The sequence below is a fragment of the Notechis scutatus genome, chromosome 2 (assembly GCF_049901735.1).
Source record: "Notechis scutatus isolate UNSWTSFEM ecotype Mainland chromosome 2, rNotScu1.2, whole genome shotgun sequence".
Classification (NCBI taxonomy): Eukaryota; Metazoa; Chordata; class Lepidosauria; order Squamata; family Elapidae; genus Notechis; species Notechis scutatus.
In genome coordinates, this window is record NC_142010.1 from 31,503,967 (window position 1) to 31,524,621 (window position 20,655).

Consider the following 20,655-nt stretch of genomic DNA (forward strand, 5'->3'; position numbering starts at 1 on the left):
CCCCCATTCTTCCCCCTTCTCCTCCTTCCCCTCCCCTCGGAGGCCCCCTGAGTCAGGAGTTGCACACCGCCGGCGCGCATCGCGGCTCCAGTCCGTTGCCTCAGGAAGGAAAGGCAAAAGGAAGAGCCACGGCGGTGCTTTGCAACGGCAGCAGCGGCTCCTGGTTTTGCCTTTCCCTTCCCGAGGCAACGCGGGACTGGAGCCGCGTGGAGCTGCACCGGCGGTAGCAACTCCTGACAGCCCCAGCCGGATACCTGAGCGGAGCCCGGGCGGTGCGAGCGGAGGCCGCTGAGCGGCAGGAAAAGGGAGCTGGGCCAGCCACAGACCAGCCTCCGTGCAACACGCCGCCGCCCGGCCCCGGCAAGGGAAAGCAGCAGGCACTCCCGGGCGCGCGGCAGGGGGTCTCTTTTGGCCGGCCCCGATTTTTTTTCCAGAGCGGAATATCATGCCTGGCGCCCGCGAGTTAAAACGAAGCCGAAAGTTGCTGGGAAGTTGCTCGGGTGCTGGGAGCAGGCTTTTAAAGTGCCACCCGAGCAGGACCGCCGAGCCGGGAAATGGGGCACCAAGACAGGGCAAGGCTCCACCAGCAGCGGCCTAGCTTTAGGTGGCTCCAAGCAGCCCGCCCCGCCCGCTGGGTGGAACCCTTCCCGCTCTCCTCGGCGGGAAGACGCTCCAGCCTGCAAGCTTTGCCTTTGCAAAGTTTAAGCCTGGAAGCCCCGGAAAAAGGGGGGATCGGGGGGGACTCACCTTCGAGAGGTCGCACTCGAAGGTGATTTCGAACCCCAGCCGAGGCCTTTGCAAATTTCTTTTCTTTCCTACCCCTAGATCGCTCCACACTGTTTTGCAGCTTTGGGGGCCACGCGGCACAGGGCAATACGCCATACCCAGCGATTTTTTTCAGGGGCAGGCCAGATTGGACAGACCAATGGCAGTGATTTTTTTTCAGGGGCGGGCCACATTGGACAGACCAACGGGCCGGATGTGGCCCCCGGGCCGTAGTTTGCCCACCCCTGGTCTAGGGTATGTGTGAATGTTTTAAATGATGGCTACTTGCAGTTTTTCTTTGGTACATTTTGGGGCCAACTGACCTATTTCTTCTTTTTAAGGGAAGAAATGGAGTATAGTGGTTTAAATAGACGATTAAACAACATTTTGGAAATAAGTGGTAGGAAATTCATTAATAAGTAATATTGCTGTTGGGCTTCAACTCTTTACTTCTATGCCCTAAAAGTTCTCTCTCTCCCCTCCCCCTCTCTCTCACATACACACACCACACTAGGAATATATAAGTGAAATTAAGTGAAATGATCTTGTACATGTAAGAACAGATAACAGATAATCAGAGTTGAAAGGGACCTTGTAGGTCATCTAGTCCAACCCCCCACCCAAGCGGGAGACCCTACACCATTTCTGACAGATGGCAGTCCAATCTCTTCTTGAAAGTCTCAAGTGATGGCGCTCCCACAACTTCCGAAGGCAAGCTGTTCCATTGGTTGATTGTTCTCACTGTCAGAAAGTTTCTCCTTATTTTCAGGTTAAATCTCTCCTTGTTCAGTTTCCATCCATTATTCCTTGTCTGGCCTACAGGTGCTTTAGAAAATAGCTTGACCCCTTCCTCTCTGCGACAGCTCCTCAAATATTGGTAGACTGCTATCATGTCTCCCCTGATCCTTCTCTCTAACAGATCCAGATGTAGTCATGTTTAGAGCAGACACTGAAATCAGGAACTTTAAGTCATTGTTCTCTCTTCTGCATTGGTCAGACCATACTTAGAATATTTCATCCCATTGAGGGCACCATGTGATCAACTGAACTGTGTCAGAGGAGATCAACCAAAATGAATGGAAAAGTGCCTTTCTGATTCACTCCCATCTTGCATAGAAACTATAGAGGAGATTGTTGCCTTTTGGTAGATCTGTTATCTGCCCTGAACATTTCCAGCTTTAATGAATTAGCAGTTTGTAAAGAGGTCATTCAGGTAGAATACCCAGAATGAGGTACAGTATCCACAAATGCCAGCTCCTTATAATAATCTTATTTGCTAGTGATAACCCTGCAGTAGTTTTAAATTGATAGTTAAATATGTCTCTGTGGAACTGTACTGCTGTTTCATTGAGCTGAGTGAACCTAATTTGATTTAGTTATACAGACACACTGGAAGCAATTTGACAGTGTATCTAAAACTGTGAAATATCCTGCACTTCTCTTAAAAAAAAAAACTCAGTCCTGTGAGGATTTTTAACATGTCCAGAATACATTACATTAATATAAGTCCACAAAGGCAGACTTGTCTAATAATTTAACTGTCCTACTTTCATCTGAGGAAATTTACTTCATTTCAGAACATAAAATTAAATAACGTATCAGTAGGCTTTCATCTATGTGAATTTATGTTGAAAATCTGAGTCCTCATTGTAATTCATAATCATCTCCACTATGCAACCTAGAGAAATACCAAACACTGACAGCAAGAGTGGGATTCAAAATTTTTAACAATCAGTTCTGTGGGCATGGCTTGGGCGGTGGGCGTGGCTTGGTGGTCATGTGAATTTGGGAATACCAGAAGATTCTGAAACAATCAAATTTGGCTCATGGACCCAGTTAAACTAACTAAACCCAGTCAGTCATATCATGGGAAGATGCATACTTATTGCTTATCTACTATTCTCTAAGAAAAAGATCTCAAAAACCTAGGCTGCTGAAAAAAATAAGTCTTCCCATTACCTGAATCACAGCCAAAGCCTGCCATCATGTAACGCCTATATTGGCTGCAACACCAAATCTATTGATAGTGTAGTCTTAAGGTAAAGGTTCCCCTTGCACATATGTGTTAGCCATTTCTGGCTCTAGGGGAGGTTGATGCTCATCTCGAAGTGTCAGCGCTGTCGGAAGATGTCTCCATGGTCAGGTGATTGGCATGACTAAACCCCAAAGGCACACAGAGCGCTGTTACCTTCCCACCAAAGTGATCCCTATTTTTCTACTTGCATTTTTACATGCTTTCAAACTGCTAGGTTGGCAGAAGCTGGGACAAGTAACAGGAGCTCACTCCATTACGCGGCAGTAGTAGCTAATAACTCCATTACGTGGCATTAGTAAGTGTAGTCTTACTAGTTGTTTAAAATGACTCCAATTCTATAATTTTTCACCAATTAGTTTAGTCTAATGGTTAAAGCCATCAGACCCATTCTAGCCTGACGCATAGAACATAGAACACAGCCCTATGATTCTATATTCTATGCATCAGGCTAGAAACCAGGAAATTATGAGTTCTAATCCCAACTTAGACATGAAAGTTAACTGCGTGGCTTTGAGCCGATTATCAGAAGACTGTGAGTTTTAGTCCCACCTAAGGCATGAAAGACAACTAGGTGGCTGTGGGCCAGTCACTCACTCTCACTCAACTCACCTCACAGGGTGGGAAAATAGGAGGAGGAAGGAATATTAGGCATGTTTGCCACATTGAGTTATTTATAAAAATAATAAAGGCACAATCAAAATAAATACATCAAATAGTCTTAACTTCTTTTCTTTTCTTTCCTCTCCCTCTCCCTCTGTTTGCAAATGTATGGCAAGGCTTTGCCAAAGCACGGACACACAGGCCTCATTAAACAGTCAGTCCCCTCTCTTTGTTCTCATCCACCCACCCCAAGCACAGAAGACTGAGTTCAGTTCTTATTCCATCCCACACTTGGCCAAAGAGCTTTCAGTCCATTATAGTGATCTAATAAAAAGGTTTTGCTCAAAGCTGCACAGTCTGCTAGCCTCATATCCCAGGCCTGCCTCCTACAAGAAGTTGAAGAGATATAGGCAGTACAACATTTGAGCCCCCCTGGAGTAGGTACTATCAGCTCAACATCAGGACATAGTAATATGTCCATTCGGAGATAAGGGAGAAGGGCCTTTATTTGTTCCTCAAATTGGTCAAACTGTTTGATTATTAAATGGCAGAACCACAGTTGCTCTGCATGGATGATGTGGGCTAATATTCAGTAAAACAATCAGATTTAATGTTAAAGCTAATTTTACAACAGGGTTACATTATATTCATAAAGACACAACTGAAGGATGTATTAGCACAGCATTGAGGAAAGTACCAAAATAGATCTGAATCTTATACATTTAGGAACATTATTTATTTCAGCATTTTATTTTTTATGGTAGGACTTGATTGTGATACTAGTGAATCCCTAGTAAGAAACAACTTGCCCAAATAAAATATAGGCTGAGTAACTAATAGGTTTCTTTATTAGATGTGATAGGATGTCATTCATTTCTTCAGAAGACTAAAACAGTTATGATTTCCGAACCACATTTTTCCTGTCACAGTAGAAGGTTTTAAAGCAACAGTTAGATAAATTACCTCCTTGCAACAATTTCCTTTAAATTTGCTTAAGATTTTATTTGAGAAGCTCTATAACATGCATAAACAAAAATAATAATGTCAAAGAGATGACTTTTTCTAACAGGTCTGCCTACTAGAATGTGGAGTTCTCAAACTTCAGGTATCCTTGACTGTCTACTTTTCCACAATATGTGGCTTATTGATAAATCTAAAGTGAACAAATCACAAACTCAAACATTCTTTAACTTAGTCGCTTGATTGGGATATTGCTTACTTCTTAATTGTTGGTGTTGTGTTAATCTTGGCCTTAACTCTGCTCATCTGGGTGTTGACTGCTGGTGAGAAGATACTGTATCTTGGTCTTTTTGTTTCCTTTTTGGCTTGTGATTGTCTTTTTTGAATAGTATCTAGATGTTGTTTAGCTTTATGTGCCTGTTGATGGCTGATTTGTCTGTTACCAACTCAGATAACAGTAAACAATAACCTAATCAAGAAACCACCAAGAACACTCCCACCAACACTGATAAGGCAAGTAGCTAATATACAAAAAGGGAACAAACCCCACTGCCTTCTACCACTGAAGATGTTACATAATTTGCTAACAAAATGTCTGCATAAAGTTAATCAAGCTCAGAGAACACTAAGGACTCTACAGTTCAGCCCTGATCTACAAATATTCTCTTCTATATTAGATGCTTCAAAACAGCTAATTTTATAAACTCAGAACAATGATGCATAGGATATGTTGGAAGAAAAATATTTCAGGAAAAATAGCTCAATATGTGTGAGAGGATGGGTGATACTAAAGACAGAGGTTTAAAAAAGAAGTTGAAAACAGTTCCAATGAGGATAAAATATGGAGGACAACAACAGAAGCCATAACAACATGATCTGAAATCTAAGGTGACACATACAGGAAATGGGTAAGGTCACAAAGGAAAAGTATAGATGGATAATCCAAACTTCAAAGACTGAGTAAAAACTCAAAAGTAATCAAGTTTTACCAATGATGCTAAGAATAGAAGTAAAGCATGGAGAGTAAGCACCACTGTGTGGTGATGCAGTGGTTAGAATGCAGTATTGCAGGCTAATTCTGCTGACTGCTAGGGGTTCAATCCCCACTGGCTCAAGGTTGACTCAGCCTTCCATCCTTCCAGTAGTAAAAAATGTTACTGTTCGGCCGAACTGGTAGTAAAAAAACAACTACCGATTCGGTCAAACCGGTATTTCTTTTTTGTTTTCTTCCTGACGATCAGCTGTTCCGATGATTAGCTGAGTCAGGATCCCCCTCGCTATGTTACTGCTTCGCCCAGGAGGCTTCCCTGAGGTCCAGGAGGCAAAAAAAAAATGGAGCAAAAAAAAGAAGAAGCCACACATACCCAGTCACATGGTCATGCCCACTTAGCTACACCCATCTAGCCATGCCCACAGAACTAGTAGTAAAAATATTTGCATCCCACCCCTGCCTCAGGAAAGGTGGGTATATGGACTGGTATGATTAATGATTAGTTTAAAAAGAGGCATGGCTTCAGTTTCTACAGTTTTGGGCCTACCATCGTGTAATTCTTTTGACTCCACCTGCAGATGTTCCTAGCTAGAAAGAATTTTAAAAGGCTTTGTGAGATAAATTCAGGCTAAAATCAGGCAGGCACCTGTTCAATGAAAAAGGCAAATTACCGATATAAACGTCCATTGAAATTCATAACATATAATTTCAAGCATGACTAACATGTCTCATTGAACTCAGCGGGCCTACTCAAAACATAGCTAAACAGCTACTTCATGAAGATAGGCTTATTCTTGTATGATTCAAAATGTCAGAGTTGATTTTGTGATTTTGCATACTCATGAAACATTGCAATGCAGCCACTCAACAAAGATGGCAGTTCCATAGTCAGGTCAGACAAGACAGGGGGGAACATGAGAAAGCCAAAATGTTATCAATTCCATAAAGTAACTGTAATGTAAATTTGGAAAAGTTGTTAATTTTTCAGCCACTGTGTCAAAAACTAGTTCACATTAAAGATGACATAGCACTCGACTAACTTTGGTTACTATTTTGTTGTACTGAAATACAGATTATTAAAACCTATTAAAACCTGTTTTGCATAACATCTTTGCTATTTATTATATAAGGCATGTTTTTGCTATTTGCTATATAAGGCATGTTTTCCCATATTATTGCTGTCATAATAAATGCATATTAAATGGTGACATTGTGAAAGTTACTTATTCAGTCAATTTGTGAAGTCAGAAATAATGAAATGAAATGGAAGGGAGAGAGGGAGGGAGGGAGGAAGGAAAGGAAGGAAGGAAAGGAAGGAAGGAAGGAAGGAAGGAAGGAAGGAAGGAAGGAAGGAAGGAAGGAAGGAAGGAGGGAGATTCTAACAGAAAGGACAAAGTTGATCCTGTGAACACTGATCAATAAGCAGGGCTAAATTTTGAGAAACATTATGCAACATTTGGCATAAAAATGACCTGGAAGAGAAAAGATATTCTGTTATTTGACATGAATGAGTGGGTGGGGGAAAAAAAAGCACTGAAGAAATTATTGGGCCTTTTAGAAAACCAAAAATTAAACGGAATGGTTAATTTTTGGCATGTGCTTAAAAAAAGGAAGTGTTTCAAATTCATAGTCTAAAAAGGGCAAACAGATTAATCCCAAAACATAATTGATTAGCCATAATTTGATTTGATTTCACTCCTTATGATGGAAAAGTAATTAATAATGGAGCTAAGAATGCAGAGAGATTCTAAATATGGAACAGATCAGTTTTTAATAGACTCAAGAAAGGATTTGAGAGAAGATTAGAAAATCTATGAAAGAAGGATTTAAGGCCTCTGTAGCAGTAAATAGAAAGATAGATTAATCCATCCAGATTAAGGGATGGAAAGTAGATGTAAGGAAAATGGATATGGGAGATGCTTGGAAGAGAGTAAATAAATCATCTTTCCAAATCACCTATAAGTCTGTGAGGTTAGGCTAATGGAAATATGAAAAAAGATGCTTTGTGGAATGATGAAGTGAAAGAGTTAATGGAGGATAAAAATGCATATAAGAGAATGATTACTGCAAAACATAAGAATGAAAGCAAAATATTTTATAGTGTGTGGAGAGAGAAAAATTGGTGCCTAGAATATAATGAAGAAAAGTATGGAACAGGGAAGATTATATGAGACAGAGTGAAGTTAATGGGAATACAAAATTGCAGAAAAGGGCAGTAACCAATCATGCTTTGAAATCATTCCATAGAAAGTTTCTTTGCCTTGTTCAATGAGCACATTCACACATTACACTATATCCAAAAGTAAACACACTTACATAATGATGTCATCTTGCAGATGACATAATACTTGGGATTTCCAAATGACCCAAGGTACATTATTGTACCTTATATATTATTAGTATTGTAGGCTAGACAAGGAATAGTGGATGGAAACTGAACAAGGAGAGATTTAACCTGGAAATAAGGAGAAACTTTCTGACAGTGAGAACAATCAATCAGTGGAACAGCTTGCCCTCGGAAGTTGTGGCAGCTCCATTACCGGAGGCTTTCAAGAAGAGATTGGACTGCCATTTGTCAGAAATGGTGTAGGGTCTCCCACTTGGGCAGGGGATTGGACTAGATGACCTACAAGGTCCCTTCCAACTCTGATTATCTGTTATCTGTATATTGGTATGATGACATCATTAAATGGTATTCATTCCCAAAATGTCTTGCTTTTCCCTTCATTAAACATTCCCAAGTAAGGAAGCACAGACACCTCACAAGTTTTATCAAAAACAAGGCAATCTGTCCTGTTGTTATTAGCATTGTGGCAAATAGCAAAATATATTTCAGTGAAAACAAAACCCAATTAAGCAAAATATTTATACAACACAATGAGCCCTGAATAACACTCTATACAATTAGCCCATCTTGACACAACAGAGTCATTACATTTACTTATTAGTCAAATTTAGGTATCGCCCATCTCATTCATAGAGAACTTTGGCAGTAAATGTATTAATGTCAAAATTTAAATCAGGAATGGGTTTCTTCTAGATCAGGGGTGTCCAACATTGGCAACTTACTTACTTGTTTGTTTGTTTGTCTGTTTATTTATTGAATTTGTATTGCCGCCTATTCGCACATGGCGACTCAAGGCGGCTTATAGAATATAAAACCTCATTTTAAACAATAAAACTAATTTTAAAAGAATCAAAATAATATACTAAAATCACCTCCCCACCCGCCACCCTGGAGACAGCAGACCACACGAGCCATTTAATGGGCTCCATCCGTCTCTGGGTTCCCCAGGCCCACTGGCAGAACCACGTCTTCAGCGCCTTCTGGAAGAATGTTAGAGTGGGGACCATTCTCATCTCTGGGGGAATGATGTTCTAGAGAGAGGGATCCACCATGGAGAGAACCCTTCTTCTGGGTCCCACCAGGTGTATCTTCCTCGGGGATGGGATCCGCACCATTCCTGCCTCCTTGAAAACTTATGGACTTCAACTCCCAGAATTCCCCAGCCAGCATGAGGAATGACTGGCTGGGGAATTCTGGGAGTTGAAGTCTACAAGCCTTAAAATCGCCAAGACTGGATAATCCCTGTTCTAAATGCTGTTCAACTGCAACTTCCAGCAGCCCATGCAAATATAACCTTAAATGAAAGATGTTGGTAGCTGTAAGTTACAGCCCAACAATTTAGGAAAGGTTATGGCTTCTTGAGTCCTGAGCTAAAGGAAATGGTAAGACAATCTGAATAATATATTGGGCTGATTTCACTTGATAATGCACATTAAAACATATTTATAAACATATTATTGGCAAGTAGTATATAGAGGAAACATCAAGCTTGTCGGAGGGGGGAATAAATAGTGGAACTGAATCTAATTTTTTTCATTTTGCAGATGACATGGAAGCTATTCCTGTCAAACAGTTTGTGAAGCATATCGGTGAATTGTATGCCAACAACCAGCATGGGTTTTCAGAAGATTTTGAGGTATGTGTTAGAAGCTTTTAGAATGGAAAACTCCTTTTTGGTTATGAATCTATGAATGATTGGTTATGAATCTATTAATATCCAAAATGTCTACTCTGAAATAAATTCCCTTGACATTGAATTCCAGTGACCTTACTTCCAGGTAAATGGATGTAAGATTGTAACTCTGTCATGCCCATACACTTTCTGACTGGGAAGTGGAAACACTGAAGGAGTCCTTGGCACTCTGTGAGCTTGGTTGTTTTCTTGCAGATGTTTCATTACCCAAGGTAATGAAATTACCCAGGTTTGGGTAATGAAACGTCTGCAAGAAAACAACCAAGCTCAGAGAGCACCGAGGACCCCTCATTTCAACCCTGAGCTACAAATACTCTCCATTACTGGAAACACTGAAGCCTGGGGAAAAAGCAGCAGACTATCAGTGGAGACATCAAGTGAGCAATAGGCACATAAGCCATACTCCATTCAGTATCAAGGATGCAGCTATAGAGGTGGTCAACAGTACTAAATAGCTGAGGGTGCAGATAACTAACAATCTGAACTGGTCTCTCCACACGTCATCCTTAGTGAAGCATGCAAACCAGCGTATGCATTTCCTGCGTCGGATGAGGAGAGCGCATCTTTCTCCTTCTATCCTGGCTATTTTTTACAGAGGCATGATTGAGAGCATTTTAACAAACTGCAACATTGTTTGCTTTGTTGGCTACAGTGCCTCAGATAGAAAGTCCATACAGAGAGTGGTAAGGACAGCAGAGAAGATTAGAGGAAGCTCGCTTCCTGTTATTCAGGATATGCTTATAAGCACTATGTGCTTAGAGCTCAAAGCGTTGTTAGAGACCCGACATACCCACTTCACTGTCCGTTTCTGTTGCTCCCCTCTGGGAAGAGGTTTCAAAGTATTTCTAGCAGGACTACCAGATTCTGTAACAGCTTTGTTCCTTATGCCATCCGTCTGGTAAACTTGCAAGATTCGTTTCTCTCGCCATGTACATGTGTACATCCAGACTAGACGATGTTGTTTCTCTGTGTCATATATATGGTATATGCACAATTTTGTATTTATTTATTTTGTCATGGTTATGGGTTGTATATTGGAGGTGGATACCCTTTGAGAACTGTATGCAACAAAATTTCATTTGAAGGTATGCCGATTAGTGTACATTCAAAGTGACAAAGTTATACTAAGCCTAAACCTAAGCCAAGGGAGCTGGCATTAGCAACGTTCGCCTCTGAAAGGACAGCCAAAGAAGAAAGAACTTTGACTGTGACGGAAGCCGAATCATCTTCCTGAGGGCACTTTCTTTTGAAAGAATTTTCAAGAGATTGTGAGATTCAGAGAAATAAATGTCAATGTGGCATCTGTGCTGGTATGACATCATACTACTGGTGCTGGAGCTACCATAATTACCTATATAAATAGAATGAATGAATGAATGAATTGATCGATCAATCAATCCTGTCTGATAACATGTATTAAACTACAATGTTTGGAAGTTGAGAAAGTTGAAAAAGCTGCATCTCACTCAAGGAAAAAAAAACCTGGAATAATTTAAAACCAGTAATGTGATAACTATGATATAGGATTGACCATCAGCAACTGAAACCAAGGCCATGCATGTTGAAGACATTTACAGCTTTGAAACACAAGTGCTTACTGCAGCTGTGTGTTCATCTGACTCCATGTGCTCCCTGGGTTTATAAATCATGTGGCTTAGATAAACACAGCTTCATGCTTAATGACAGTGACAGACTCAGGGTCTAATCAGCAAAAACAGTTTTCCCAAAAGCCAGTATTAACCATTCTGAATACTCTGTGTTCCTTTCAGCACAATTGGGCTTTGAAATAACTGTCAAGAAGGAGGGATCTTTTGAGCTCTCACAGCCAAAAATAGCATGCAGCTGTTGTGTCATCTGTCTCAGGACCAGAGGCAGAAATATGGTTTCAGGCCTCAACATATTTTAATAATCAGGTGTTAAAATGGCCATGTTTAAATCATAAAAGGCAGCTACATTTACACATAAACGACTGTTAACAAAATTGTTGGTTTGATAAGGAACATTTCTGTGTTCAACCTTATACAAAATAAGGCCCTTGTACAAAACCTGGTTCCTTCAGGCATATTCCTGAAGATTTTTTGCTTATTTGCTTAAATATTGGCTGCATTGTTTCATAATTTACACACCGACCACCAAATAATAGGAGAAAAATCCTATTGTGCCACTCATGAGCATTTTGTATTCATGAGGACAGCGGCTGTGCAAGGTGTTAAAAGTGATTTAGTCAAATTGACTCTTGGCTGGATGACTGAACAGGAACATTGAGGTATTTAACAATGTTGATGGTATTCAGGACAAACATTTATCCTCGGGAGAGCAGGAGTTGATAGGACTGATCAAATGCAGTGCCGTCTCCTCAATTATTTATGAATTGAGACCCCAGTCCAATTCATCACAGCTGGTTGTGACACCATTTAATTATTCAAAATAACCAGCTACACAACTGGAAACTTTGCTTCAGCTGTGTCTGAAATCACTGCCATTAACAAAAAGGAAGATAGTCATTGTGTGCCTGGGACAATGGACATGTCTAATACTGTGTTCAGTATGTTTATTGACCAATGCTGCCTTTGATTGTTTGTCCGACTGGATTTTTGAATTACAAATTTCCACCAAAGGGAAAGTTAGTCCATTTTATAATTGAAATTTCAACCCCAAAGCCTATCTTAATGATAAATTTAAAAGGAATTTGTAGAAGAATTAAATTGCATGTTTTTAAGGCATCCCTATGAAACAAGAGCCAAACTCCCTACTTCTGGAGTCTATATTGCTATATTTTACACTATTTTTTAACACTGTGGTCACACTGAAAAGAGTCATATCTTGAAAAGAAGTAGTAAATTTATATGCAATATTTTCCCTGTAGATATGTTTAAAAATGTTCCATTTCTGTTATCCTTTCTATGTGGCTGAAAATGTTGTTTTTTTCATGAGACATTGACGAGATATACAAGTATTTTAGATAAATGACAAGTTGTCCATCAAGAAACCCTGAGGAACATGAAAAGATTAGCTATGACTTCTAATTATAAATTCAACGATGGAACCAGCAGTGGAACCATTTGAGTGAAAGCTGGGCCACCATCTATCACAAATGATTACTGCATTAAATAGAAAATTGTATTAAATGGTCTAATCGGTCCCTTCTTTACAGTCCCTTCAAGATGGGACTGTAAAGAAGATGCAAATCTTTTTTTTAATAAATTAATTTCAGGAGAGTAGGGCATCCAATGACTCTGTACTCTGAACTTTGTAATCAGTAAAATCAAGAAAAGGATCCTTTTGTCAAGATATATTAATAGGCCACCAGTCTGATGATCTACTCACTTTCATTTGTATTTTCGTGTTCCACTGAGTCTCTATTTCTTCACCACAGAGAAACCTCTATTGAGTGGACTATCAGTGCCACAGACTGTGAATGTTGCAGATGAAATCTTGTAGCATTTGCATCATGATATTATGCAAATCTGTAATGATATTATGCAAGTGTCTTTATGATGTACTTTTCAATTTAACAGACAATCGGGAATAACAGCCATGCCCACTCCTCAACCAGTCCTTTAAATTGAGATTTCATTATAATTTGAACCTCTATTAAAAGAGGTTTGCATAAATTTAGATTAATAATTGCTCCTGACAAGGGGAATAACAGAATAACAGGACTTGGTGACAATAATGTCACCCTACTGTAAATATAATTCCCACCTATTGATGAGGAAGTGCTTTCTAGCTATAGTACTTTCATCTATCAGTTCTGATGTCATTTGTCTCCAGATTCAGTTACGTTGGCAAATTCCCTTCTATTTAAAATACTTGTTATTAAAACAGGAACTTTTTTTTGTTTATGAGGAAAATGCCTTTTTCTTCCCCAAAAACTAAAATTTGAAAATATAGCTTCGTTATATTTTCATACCTCTCAGATTGTTTTGTCAATTTTGTTGATCTATTAGCTATACATCAGTGAATCTAAAAGGAGACTGATGGATCTTTGTTTTCTCTATAGTGGTAAGCATCTTTGAAAATTGTGTACTGGAAAATAATCTGCTCCTCATTTCACACAACTGTTCAAGTGCTGTCTGAAAAAGAAATTTTGACTTAATAGAGCTTTGGTCTGCTATAACAGAGATCTTATCAATTCAGCTGTTACACTAATAGGTTTGATAACATATATCTCAAGTTTTTCTAAGTCTAAGACTGTTTATATTCTGGTCCATGACTGCCAATAAACGTGAGTTGAATTTCTTCTTTGTGGAAGCACAAATATTGACTGCAAAACAGTATTCCAATCACATAAAAATTCAGAGTCCCAATGTGACTTGTTTGAATAATTCACACATTGCCAGGTGTTGTAAACTAAACAACTCAAAATTTAATAAAAGTGTATGTCCTGGAAATGATCATTTTTCCAATTGTTATCAATCTATAATTTTCTATCAGTAATTTCCCAATTTATTACCTTTATTTATTTTTTCTCATTTAAATAAATTAAGCAAGAATAAATGAGCGGTCTCACATCAGGGAATACTGCCTCTGTGCTGCAGCATCAATATAAATCCAGTATGATTATAACAAAAACCTCAAGCATCTAAAATGGCCTATCTCTTTCCCCACTAACCTTCTGCCATTAGACAAAGGCATTTTCAAGTTGCCCTTTGAAGATTGACTTTAATTGTCAGCTGAGTGTTTATTTTTGTTGTTTTTCATCTGTCTCTCTTTAGATTCTAATTATCACATTGCGTTTGGCTGTATTTCACTATTAGGTGCACCGAGTCTATCTGGTTTTCGATAGTGAAATATAATAAATGGGGTTCTGATTTGAATGGATATCAAAACCAAAGGTCACAGATAAATATGTGACATACCTCCATTCTTTTTACAAGGAATATTTCAGTGATGCATACTTCTTCCATATCCATTCCCATTGTTATTCTTTTTAATACGAGTTAACTCAAAGCTGCTCATAAATTAAATAATTGAAGGAGCATATCACCCTGATTTCTCATTAGTCTTTAGCTAAACACATTTGACCAAAACACTCTGATTACAGCTATAGTTATAAGAAAAGAGATATCCAGATGAGCATGCCTAAATTTTGTGCTTTACATTTGTCCAATCTTAAACATTTCTACCAGAATGTTTTGTTGAAAGGTTGAATAATAAAATACACATTTTTAGATTTGAAAAGTTCTTTAGTTTTTTTTTCCAGTTTACGGTCTTCTAAGTATTTTTTGTAAGATCAGTCATTGCTTGTGAAAATCAGTCATCATCATGTTCTTCCTTCATTCTGGTGTCTGATATCTATTCCCAGGCCACCTACTCTATTAGCCCAATATGGGCCAGCTGAGACTTCAGCTGAATTAAAGAGAGCCATTACCTCTAAGCATTAGAAAGGTTAATTAAAGTTCCTGACCTTGGAACCACCTTTCAGAAAAATAATAGACACTGGTAATTTTTCTGATCATTATATAACATTGTAGTGGTTCCTTGCCATATATATAACATTGTTCCCAATTTGAATTATTTTTTAAGGAATTTTAAATCCTCAGTGGTTTGGATCAAATTGTTTCTATGGGCTGTTTTATTATAAAACTGGACTACTATTTTCACTGTAGAGAGGAAGTAGATCAACCAAAAGAAACTTGAAAACCATGAACGGGGTTATTTATTTTGTTGTGTAAAATGTTGTGCACACTGACATTGTTCTACATAAATAATAATGACAATTACAAATTACATGCCGCTTTTGTAGTTTATTCCCTTTTTTAATATAAAATGTGACATAGGAATTCATGGTGAAGAGTAAAAATTGAATTGTGGAAGTTCTTTAATTTAAGTAGAAGTAATTGCTTCTGTATTTTCTGAGTTTTCTATTATTGAGTTTAATTGGATTATTAAAGATGGAAGTGTTGAGAATAAAATACTATTCCCTTTTCTCTTTTCCTCATTTAACAAAATAAAGAGTAGAACCAGGTTATATGGAGTTTACAACCATAGGGGAGAGACAGAAAGACATGAGTTATAAATGGGTGTCTATTTTACTCATTCTAGAAATGGAGGTTTTTGAATGCATCATAAATGTAGCCTCTGTATATTATTCAATTATTCATGACATTGTCCATGGTTGAAGATGTACACTGCAGATGACCTATACAAAATATATAGGAGGTAACATCTGTATTCCCTTCTTTCCAGCCCTGGTGAAAATTCTCTTCCCCATATTCTCATTAAAATTAAAAACATATTTCTATTTCCATATACATTGCCTCCAATCTGATGGGGAAAATTGCATAAAAGAATTAGTCCAGCCTCCTCTTATCTGTCTGTGTTGGAATGAGAGTAGAAGGAGGAGTTTTTATTCCTTCTGGAAAAGGAACAAAATAATTGGCTTTTCTTTACTACTATAATAAAGGAAAGGAAAGGAAAGGAAAGGAAAGGAAAGGAAAGGAAAGGAAAGGAAAGGAAAGGAAAGGAAAGGAAAGGAAGATAGGTGGGGGACATATGACAAAAGGCAGGGGGCTTAGATTGGAGGGGCTGGCAATATTCCAATCCACTGCAAAACTGCATCGTCCATAGAAATGCATTAAGGAATCTCTTTCATTGCAGACCCTAATTTGATCTAGTTCACAATCTGTATTTTGCCAAGATCGCCTCCCACACCAGATTTGATCCAATTCTGTTCAATTTTAGGAGAGTTAAATTGGTGGATGTTCAAAGTTCTAAGCTCCTTTCAAAATTGCTTTCCAATATTCTGTTGATTTAGAAAGAATAGCTGGGGAAAGAAATCATCCAGATTGTAGCATCTGGAATTCTTTTTAACTCCTTTACCAGAAGTTGTCATTAAGGCATCTGTATTTTCTTAAGTGTAATAAAATATATTGCATCCAAGTCTAAATATGTCTTTCTGCTTTTGCTTTGTATTGAGTCTGACCACTTTTGTATGCTCCATACACCCCAGGAAGGAGGACAGGGAATTTTAAACAGAGAACTTGACAATATTCCAAGTTAATGCCCAACTATCTTTCCTATAGAAATGTTTCTGGATCTTTTTTTCTTCCACAGCCCCTGGCCCAATCTGGCCAATTTTTAAACTCAGTGTGTCTTTAGTTGTCTCTTACCACACAACCAAACTTGGTCATATTATAAGTGTCATCCTGCTGATGGGCAGACTCCTAATCCTGCAGCCATAATTTCTTTCCAGTATTCCATTGGGTTAGAAAGAGTAAAGATAGGTGAATTCTTTGCACTTGAGGGGCAGCAGTGAGCTGTGATATTGCAAGGCAGTCCTTTGTGACATTTCTATATAATCATGAAATCCATGTTAAGGTGGATATTATTAACATTTCTCTTGGTAATTCCTTCTGGCAATTAGCTCTGATTTTTCTTTGTAGCAGCTGTGCTGTACTAATGACTTCCCTTATTTTGAAGTTTGGGTACTTATAAAGATTAAGATATCTGTAGGATCTTTGTAACCTGGAGTGGAAAGAGGGTACCAGATGTCCCTGATAATACTCCACAGATGTAACACAGGAATATAACCCAGCATAGCCTACCAAACCAATAGCTGTCATACACGCAGACACTGCAGGCCACTTCTGCTGACTATCAGCTGTTCAAATCCCACCAAGTTCAAGGTTGACACATCCTTCCATCCTTCCAAGTGGGTAAAATGAGGACCCAGATTGTTGAGGGAAATATCTGACTCTGTAAACCACGTAGAGAGGGCTGTAAAGCACTATAAAATGGTATATAAGTCTAAGTGCTATTGCTATATGCATGCCACACTCCTCCCCTAGATATCCAAATTCATATAATTTTTAAATTTTTATTATTAAGTTTATTTGCTGCCCATTTCCCAGTTTAAATCATAGGATTACCCTTAGCCTGTATCTGTGGGCAATCCTAGTCTACAATGAATAAGGGAATCGGTATTCACACATTGATGGGAACAGATTCTTTTAGGATATGCAGAAACAAAAAAAAAATCCCTTGATAGCAATGAGAGGTATTATTTAACAAAATTAAATATAGCAATGCAAATTTTCACATACACACATGTATACTCTATACAAATTTGATCAAAAGAATGGGAACCATTGTATATGAACATAAAATAAAGCACTTGGATACAGGATGGAAAATGATGAACACTAGATTGGTGGATGGATGAAGAGAAACTTCCTCTCTTTTTGGATGGAATTAGTGGGACTTTGGCCATTTCAAAGTCCCAGCTTGCATAGTCTGCAAATTTAAGCATATTTCTGTTGTGGCCTCAAGCTAAGGATCCCAAAGTCAGCTTTCACTCTCTGTCCAAAAATGTTAAGATGCTACATACGCCTTCTTTGAATGTGTCATCCAGGCAATGTCACTAATGAAATCCTTTCTTGTCACCTTTGTCACTGTACCACAGTGATTTTCAAACTTCTGCTAGTTAATTATTACTTGGATTAAAAACAAAATGTTGTGACAAGAAATTGAAGAAATTATGCATTTGAAGCTTGAGAAAAGATGCCTGAGATATGCTATCTTCAAATTCTTGAAAAGAAATCTTCAAATTCTTCAAAGGGCATCACAGAGAAAAAGATTCCAGACTGCAGAGTACAGAATATTAGATTAAATTATAGGAAAGCAAATTACAATTGAATGATAGAAAGGAACCTCCTAACAGTAGCAGCCCTATAATAGGGGAACTAGTTAGTCAAGTTATGGGCTCCCCTACTTTGGATGTATTTAAACAAAGGTCAGCTATCTGCTTAAAATGCTTCAATTTAGATTCTGATTCAGAGCAAGTAATTGGATTCAGAGACCAAAATGACTCCTTCCAACTATATGATTATATCAAAGCACTGCCTCTTGTGAGAAAGTTGTATAGCTGTGTGAATGCACAATGACTATTGAAATTTGTGTATTTACAAATAAACAAGCTGTCTTTCTTCATAGCCTCTGTAACATTGGGCAGGAAATCTTATAACAGAATGGAAGACAATATTGTTTTATCAAAAGAAATATCCTCTTTAAAAAATCACCAAGTCTGTTGTATTTCATGAACACTGAACAGTTTGGCCACGCTGTGTCTTGGCAAGGTGTAGTTCAGTTGTGACAGAGACCTGGGTTATTATCAAGAAAGGAATTCTAAAATTGCCCTCCACTAAAGAAAGACTCTTAACCGTGGCTGCTAAGCCTCTAGAATCACTAGGCTGCAACAAGTTTTGTTAGTGTGGATCTTAACAAAAGAAAAGATAGATGGAATGCTTAGTGATCAACACTGAGGAGGGAATAAAACAGGGAGTGTAATGGAATCAATTAACAAGTGTATAAACACATGAAAAGATATTAGAGATGTGTTGTAAATATAAAGAAATAAATGATAGATTATTAGACAGATGAGAGAGAAAGAGGGAGAGGGAGAAAGAGGGGGGGGGGGAAGAGAGAGAGAGAAAGAGAGAGAGCGAGATCTGCCGATGGATGGATAGATGGATGGATGATAGGTGGTAGAAACATACACACATAGTATGCAATGTAGATGAAATCTGAATGATTTGGAGCAAATATTAGATTAACACAAAAGGGAAAAGCATGATGAGTGTGTGTGTGTGTTTTCTATGCAGTCATTTGATCTTTTTTAACCCTGTGGGATAACCATTATATTTTATCTAAAATATATATTTTTCTGAGATACAAATCTGGTTCAATCTATCTTTTTATTTAATAGTGTGTTGTACTGTTTCATATTGGCCACAAAAAGCCTATAGTTACAATGAATCTCTTCCTGGGTGTTATTATGAGAGAAATAGTTACAAATACAACTATACCCAGGATTTTGCACTAGACTGAATTTTAATCGCTGTAGATTTCATCAGATATTTGGAACTAGAAAATATTTTTCATAGAACTTGCTGGAATATGTTTACATTGTATTTTGCTGAAAGGATACTCATGGGGAAAAATCAATTATCTCCCAGCATTTCAATATGTTCTGAATGAGCTGTTTGCAAAATGCTTGGCACTTATCTGCTTTTTCAATTTGTTTTCTTAACAGGAAGTGCAGCGTTGTACATCCGACATGAACATCACCGCTGAACATTCCAATCACCCCGACAACAAGCACAAAAACAGATACATCAACATTTTAGCATGTGAGTAATAATGGCCTTCAGAGAAGTCATAAATAACAACTACTGTGTTATCTTGTAATGATGTCCCGATTTATCATTATATTTATTTTTGTATGGTCAAGTCAATGTTGAGTCATGATGGTAGCCTGAAATAGTTCTTGCAGTTTTCTTGATAAGATTTTTGGAAGTTAGCAATAGCAATATATACTTATATACCGCTTTATAGTGCTTTACAGTCCTCTCTACGCGGTTTACAGAGTCAGCATATTGACCCCAACAATCTGGGTCCTCATTTTACCCACCTCGGAAGGATGGAAGGCTGAGTCAACCTTGAGCCTGGTGAGATTCGATCTGCCAAATTGCAGGCAGCTGGCTGCAGCAGAAGTAGCTTGCAGCACTGCACTCTAACCACTGCGCCACAGATGCTCAAGTTGCTGGACATTACATCTTTTCTAAGGCTGAAAGAGAGTGACCGGCTCGATGTCACCCAGCTGGCTTCATCCATAAGACTACAAGTTCAGTCTCCCAGTTTTTAGATTGGTGCTTTAATCATTGCACCAAACTGGCTTTCTATAAGTATACTTACAATAAAGTAAAATAATAAAATTTCAACGAATGCATAATATGCTTCTTTCAGGCCTGTATAATGATAATCTTTGATGTTAAAAATATACAGTTTTTGTTTAGCAGAGTGACTCTGCATAAGAAATACTCAGCTCAGTGTTCTAGACTAATTTTTTTCCAATGTGATATACTAATCCCCAGAAAGTCTTTAATAGAGTGGAGATTAATTAAAAGGATAGGATTCAATACTGGTAAGTAGCATTACACTCACATATTCCTTCCCTCTCCACACACTGTTATTTTTTTTCTAGCTTCATTAAACCAATCTCCAGGGACATATTCATTTTTCCTGCCATGATTTGAAATAAATACCAATTTTGAACAATAGCATCGCCAAAATTCTGGTGCAGTCTCATAAAAGTAGTTTTCCTCATGTCTGTCTCTGAAAATGTTCAATTTTCCAAAACTGAAGTTTCCCCTTTCTGTGACTTCTGTTAACAGAAGCTTGATTGGATCTCACCAAACTGATTACCTGATTTGATTGTCTTTGGCATTCCATTGCACCCAAAATTGATTAATAACTTTGAT

The 20,655-nt window shown here is 38.3% G+C and overlaps 1 protein-coding gene across 3 annotated transcripts in view; it reads left to right on the forward strand.

Moving 5' to 3' along the window:
• Positions 1–20,655, forward strand: part of PTPRG (protein tyrosine phosphatase receptor type G) — a 704,217-nt gene that overhangs the window by 663,525 nt on the left and 20,037 nt on the right. For all 3 annotated transcript variants that reach the window (XM_026679640.2, XM_026679650.2, XM_087954524.1), the window contains exons 15-16: positions 9,243–9,334; positions 19,428–19,524. In XM_026679640.2, coding sequence (XP_026535425.2) covers positions 9,243–9,334; positions 19,428–19,524 — 189 coding nt within the window. The remainder of the gene's footprint in view (positions 1–9,242; positions 9,335–19,427; positions 19,525–20,655) is intronic.